This window comes from Oryzias melastigma, linkage group LG16 (genome assembly GCF_002922805.2).
Source record: "Oryzias melastigma strain HK-1 linkage group LG16, ASM292280v2, whole genome shotgun sequence".
Lineage (NCBI taxonomy): Eukaryota > Metazoa > Chordata > Actinopteri > Beloniformes > Adrianichthyidae > Oryzias > Oryzias melastigma.
The window spans coordinates 30,617,954-30,624,736 of record NC_050527.1 but is presented as its reverse complement, the minus strand read 5'-3'; the positions used below and the strand labels follow the sequence as shown (position 1 = coordinate 30,624,736).

Genomic DNA, 6,783 nt, shown 5'->3' with positions numbered 1-6,783 from the left:
GCAGACAGCCACATATAACTGGGTGTCATCAGCATAACTATAAAAGTGCTTAAAAACTGGTCAAAAAGTGTTGGACCAAGGACAGAACCATGTGGCACACCACATTATTTACACTGACGAGGATGCTGCTGATAAAGTTGCTCAAACTGTGAATTCAATTTTTTATTGCAATAATAAAACACCACTTTAATTACCTTTTCTCTAAACATTGCACTTTAAAAGTCGGACAAGGCTGAAGCTGCTGTCAGATTCTTAGGCTTCTACTTAAACAGTTAAGGCTTAAAGGAAAAATCTATATCACATTTTTATGGTTCCTACATGATATTTAGTTTATAAATAAAGTTTAAAGCAGCTGCAGATATTTTACAGAACATGAAGATAATTTTTACTCAAAAGTTAAGGGAAACTGGAGCTGGAAGCTAAAAATAAAAAGGAAATCGAATGGCAACTTTCACCTCCTACAACCCAGTCTGTGAAAATATTATCTGACATGAACTAGCTTGAAAAAAAGTTGGAGATCACTGCTTTTATAAACACAAAGTCAAAATGCTCAGAACTATTAAAGTAAAATAATCTTCCCCCCCAAAAAAACAACAACTTAGAATCAGTCGATTATTGTGGATAAACAAGTAAATAAACAAATTCAGAAAGGATGTCGGATGCAGAACTCACCGCCTCGGCGCTGGAGACGTGAAGCAGGTTTGGAGGGTGATAGCTGGAGGACAGGGCCTGAGACTCCAGAGTGCTGGAGTCCTGAAGCTGCTGGACTGTGGAGAACTGAGCCTGACTGTAGCTGGACTCAGGAATGCTAAAGCCTGTAGAAAGTTCATAAGATTTTTATTGAGTTTTTACTCTCAAAAAGTAAAAAACTTTTAAAAATGAGGAGGAATTAAACTATATGTGACTTTAAACCAAACAGATTTAAATCAGTTAAAAAATATAAGCAAAAAAAAAAAAACTTCAAATAAAAGCCTTAAATAATTTTTTTTTAATTACTGGCGTTTTCATAACCAGTTAAAGTAAAAAATAAATCAATAAATAAAGATGAAGGGCAGCTTTCATCCACTCTTAGAGGAAGAGAAAACATTAATAAGGAAATCAGAGGAACTTTTAATTAAGTTATCAAAGAAAAAGCTTCATGTTTGTTAATGTTAAGGGAAGGAAAGTTCTGTCTTTCTTATCAAACAATTGCAAAACCATTTTTTGTTTTGTAACATTTTGAGCGTGGCAAATCCACACACCAGTTCAGTTTTTCAACTATTCAACACTTTAAATTAGAGTGGATTTTCTTTTGAATATTTCCCAACAGCGCTGGGAGAGCATCTCCGAGGGGCTCTCCTCCTTCTGAAAGGTTGCTCATCCTGCACACAAATGAACGCTTTCATATTCAAGGATCAACCATGTTACCAAATGGGGTTCCTGATCAAATTTAGCAGGTTTTCACATATGAGCTTCAGCCTGAGCACTTTGAAGAGAATTAATGCTTTTTGCTATTTTTAAGCTCAGATAAATTCGACTTGTGTTTTTTTTCTTTTTTAATTGGATGACAATTAACACCATATGGCTTCATCCGTGAGACAATTACATCTAAATCCGTTGTGGTCAGATATAAACGTTCTGCCTCTCTAGATAGAATGAAGAACACTGATCAGCTGCTCAGATGTTTTAGAGTGAGTTTAAATACTGACTGCACAGAAATAACAAGCAGGAACTTTTTTGAAAAGAACAGAAAACATATGTTTGTCTTATTTTAGTATTGGTTCTCTTTCTTTAAAACTACACCAATTTGAAATTGTACCTGTTGCCAAAGTATTGTCTGTATGTAAACAGGTTTTGTCCTTGCAATGAAAGAGTTGTACATCTGTAAAAATAATTAATGAGTGTAGAAAAACATAAAGTTCTTGTGGAAAAAAACTGGAAAAAAAGTTGTCAGTAAAAGTTTTGTACCTGCAATAGGAAATGTTTGGCTCTGTAAAACCTACACAACTGCAGGAAAAAATGTCTCTCTGTGGACAAAACGTGGACAAGCGAGCATGCACATTAATTTAAAACCCAAGTTACAAGTATAATTCTTTTACTTCTTAATAAATCGACCAATCAGCAGCCTTTCACTGTCACCCAATATATGTGCTGCCAATTAGATGCATGATATCCATGTCAAGAAAAAAAAACGTTTAATTTTCTTCATTCTACACATTGACTGTTTAAGAGAACTGGACTGAGTGACTCCTCCCCCTGATGTCCCAAACAGGAAGTACCCGCTAGTCCCAAGAACCTAAAATCCCATAGACTTCTACTTAGAAATAAACAGCTATTATTCAGTCATTACGTTTGTCAGAATAACCATTCTTGCTCTGATACATCTTTTTAACATGTTCGTGTTAATCCTAATTTAGTTCACGATATTTTTTGCTGTGGCACAAGTTATTTAAGTTATAAAAGTATGTGGCCTCGCTTTGAACATTTGAAGTGTTTGACCGACAGATTGTCCTGAGCCCGCTTTAAGTGGAAGGGGTGTGGCTTTCCAACAAGCTCACTCCTGATTGGAGAGAGTGGACTCCATAGACACGGACCAGTCACGGCTTACTCAGGACATCTGGTTCCAACATGGCGACAGACATATCATGGAAAAGTGGCAACTGAATTGACTTCATTTGGTTGGAACCGGACGTAAGTTTTGTTCTATGGGTGATGTCACAATTACTCAGTCCAGTTCTTCCATACAGTCAATGATTTTACACAAAAGAGACGAGGCAAAACGTCTGACGGTAGCCGGACCAAAGTATGGTAAGTGATACATTTCATTTCAATGTTGCACTTAAAACAAGTGCTGATCATTTTTAGTTTCAGAAAAATCTATTTCACTATTTTGTCTTTACTCTTTCGTATCGAATGACAAAACATTGTTCCCCTTTATTTATTAGTTTGCTTTTTTATTTATTTGTTTTTTCCTAGCATGAATATCATGCATCTGATTGGCTGGTTTGGGTGACAGTGAAAGGCTGCTGGTTGATTTATGGAGATTGTAGACCAATGTGAATACTCATGTACACACGGACAAACCATTTTTACGGATAGACATTTTTTCCGCAGTTATGAAACAATTTTACAGACCCAAAAATTTCTAATTACCGGTAAAAAAACAAAAAAACATTAGTACAAGAGAAACATTTTTTTTCGACAAGTAACACAATCTGTTTCTATTGATACAAAACATTTTTATAGATACACAAATTTCTTATTACTAAAACATTTTTTACATTTATTTGCAACAAATGTAACTTCATACATCATATACTGACTTTTATTAATGAATGTAAAAAACGACCAATAGATTAAGGCAGGATTGTTTGCTGTACCTTGTGTTAGAGTTTGCTGGTCGAATGGAGGGTGAGGGAGAGCTGGAGCCTCAAACTGGCCGATATTCTGAGGCAGAGAATGTTGTGTGGTCACAAACGAGTCTGTCCGAGAAAAAGAAACACATTTAATTGGACAAATCAGAAGACGTTTCAGCCGCATAAATGGTAGAAAATGTCTTAAAAACTTCTAGCTGTGGATTATTTGCAGTTGATTAGCATGAGAGGATTCAGATTTACTAAATCCTCCAGATGGAAACACTTTGGATATACAACAAACCATTAAAATCCAAAAACGCATGCAGAGATGAAGGGTGTTTGAACTGAGTTTGGGCACTGAAATGGCGACGATGAAGCTATTTCAACATATAAGATACAGCAAAAGCTTGGAATATTCAGAGATTATTTCTTTATTTTTTATTAAATTGATTTATACATCTATTTATTTATTTATTTTTAAGAGATTGATTTAAAAGTGTCAAATAGGAAGTTATTTTCTTAGCTGAATTTAGTTTTTTTGTGACAGGAGCCTGGAGAAGTTTACAAACTCCTAACAAAGTATAAAGGAGATCTGGAGGAAGCGTTTGGCCTCCCAGTCGGCCTGATCTCCAGCAGCACTCTCCTCTTTCCATTATGTGCATATTACTTTTTCAATTTTCTTCCCTACAGGAAACAGCAACCTTTAAGCTCAGACCTGCGTGTCACTCGGAATAAATTATTTTCAATAAGGAAACACACTGTGCTGCAGCTGGGGAGGCTTGCTTGATTCATTTATGTGAAAAAGGTAAGCAAAAAATTAAGTTCTGCAAATTCATCAGCATAACAAACCATGAATTAATTGTCCTGTGAGTCCACCTCAATGTATTTCCCTATACTTAGATTGGTTTACTGAACTTTAGTGTCAAAAACATGTTATTTTTACACATACAAGGAAGCTAAAGAACTTTTATGTCATGTAATAAACCAAACCCTAACCTAAATCAGACTGTGGACAATCTCTTAATGTAAAAATCTGTGTTCTTTCAGCTCCTAAACCCATAACTGAGGAGGATCTAGAGATATTTAAAGCAAACGGAGTTAAAATAACTTATATAGGCGGCATGACGTAGGCACATAGAGCTTAATTTATCTCAAATTACAGGAAAGACCCCAAAGAATGATCCACCGTGTCTGGGCCGCCCTTATATGAGAGCGTTTATTTGTAATGACCGAAAACGCTCCATGAATCCAAGGTTTCCTACTGATGATGTGTCCTTTAAATAGGATGGCAAAATACAACAAAATAGATACATTCCAAGCTACATTGGTTTTATCAAGTTATATTAGTTCTATCATTAGTTTAATGCACTCTTGCAATGCAATTTGTAGTGGTGTCAATTTATTGTGATTAATCAAGTAGACATTTTAGTGCTCTACTCTCGCCATTTCCTCTCTGAGAAAAGTGATAGTCAACTGAAATGTAACAAACCTTTACCTCTGGACAAACATTTCAGAGGTAAAGTTAACCTCTTCCCACATGTTTTTGTCCAGATAATGAAGCTAAAGTTTGCTTCAAAGAAACAAAGTCTAAATAGTTTAATTGTATTATGATATTGATAAAAAAAGTTGTGGTCAATATTTTTTGATTGCTCTGAAAAGTGTTCCAACTCTTTTTTGATTTAATACATTAGAGCGCTCTGGACCTGCTGTTATTTTATGTTTTCTTAATTGCTTGAGACAGAAAAAAAATCCCCCTAAGTAGTGTAAAATTAAATTGGAAGTCTCTTATAATAAATAAAACTTCATACAGCCATTTTATTTCGATGTGTGTTGATCTTTCACTGCAATAAAATGTTACAAATTTAAAGAAAACACCTCTAATCAGGTTTTTTTTTACAGTAAGTTAAAAATATTTGCGATTAAAATAGATTAATTAATTACAGTTCAGAATTAATCGCACAAAAATGATTTGCACAACTTTAAATAACAATGCATTTTAATTACCTGTGCTTTAAACTGATGATTATATGGAAGAAATGTCTTAAACATTTTTCACTAAACTAAATGAGATAAAAAATAATATTACTAACTGGGTCCTTGAAGTTTAAATACCTAAAATGTTGGAAAAAATTAAGTTATAAATTAATCTTTCCAAGTGTTTCAAAGAAAATGACTATTGCTTTAACAGTGAATGAATATCCTTGACCAGACTAGACTTTCAAATGTTTGGTTCACAACAGCAGATTTAAGTGGACACACTTTTAAGGAGAAAAGACTTGTATTCTTCGGAATTTCATTTAGTTTACTCTGAATTTTGTTCCATTCTTTTCAACTCGGTAAAACAGTAATTTTTAAAAATGTTATTGGACAGGGTCATGCTTTCTGTAACAGGAACATCTTAAATTAATTTATATTTTCATTCTGAAAAATACTAATGAAAAGATAAAGAAAAAGAAATATTTTTGTAAATTCCTAACTCGCAATGACTTTTGAAATTCCTGCTTTGATGTGTGCGTCACTGTCAGTAACTGAGTCCAGTGGTTGAGTGCATAAACTCAGTGGATTAAGACACTCATGAAACAGCATGAAGAAGTTATTTTGAGATTTCTGAGATCTGTCGAGGTGCTTTGAGTAAACACCCATGATGATAGAGGTCTTGATTCTAAGGGCAAATCCAAATTCTACCCCTATCCCTACGGCTTCTCCCTACCCCTCCATTTCTGGAGCCACTTGGAGCTTTATTGGTGTCCTAATGTATTTATTTATTTATTTTTTGGAAAATGGTTAGGACCTAGAGCTGTGTATCCCCCCGCTGGATTAAAATGCATTTCTTCACGTGGGTGTGCTGTGAAGTACGGAAGTTTAAATTTAAATGTACCCTACCCCTCCATTTGTAGGGGCATTTGTAGTGCAAGTGGTGTCAGAATTTTTTTTTAAGATCCCACCCTCTAAGTGGAGAGATACAAAGCCCTCCGTCGCATTTAAATGTAAACTTTTTTTTAGCATTACTTAATTAAAAATATAAAACCAATGAGTTTATGTATTTTCTTAGCGCTGGAAGCTTCGTGCTAACGTAGCTTAACAGCCATTATTGGTGACATCGAGTGGAAGTAACATCCAAATTCTGAGACACTATTTTTCCATAACTCTCAGTTTGGAGGGCTAAATGCAGGGGTAGGGAGAAGGGAAGAATTCAGATTAAACCTAAGTTGGGAGTTTATAAATAAATGATAAAACTGACATTGTTATGTATTCTCCAAGCGCTGGTAGCTACGCACTAATGTAGATGTCTGCTGACTATTGATGACGTCACTGAGGGTAAGGAATGTCCGAATTTGAAGAGACAATTCTTTCAGTTTATCTTCACTTGGATGGCTGAATGTAGGGGTTGTGAGAAGCTGTAGGGCAGGGGTGGCCAACCCTGGTCCTCAAGAGCCTCAACCCTGCC

The 6,783-nt window shown here is 35.1% G+C and overlaps 1 protein-coding gene across 1 annotated transcript in view; it reads right to left on the bottom strand.

Annotated features, from left to right (window-relative positions):
* Window positions 1-6,783, bottom strand: part of LOC112140511 (zinc finger protein 236) — an 81,779-nt gene that overhangs the window by 36,574 nt on the left and 38,422 nt on the right. Inside the window, exons 15-16 of the mRNA XM_024263504.2 lie at window positions 3,360-3,461; window positions 673-815 (exon numbers count right to left, since the gene is read on the bottom strand). Coding sequence (XP_024119272.1) covers window positions 673-815; window positions 3,360-3,461 — 245 coding nt within the window. The remainder of the gene's footprint in view (window positions 1-672; window positions 816-3,359; window positions 3,462-6,783) is intronic.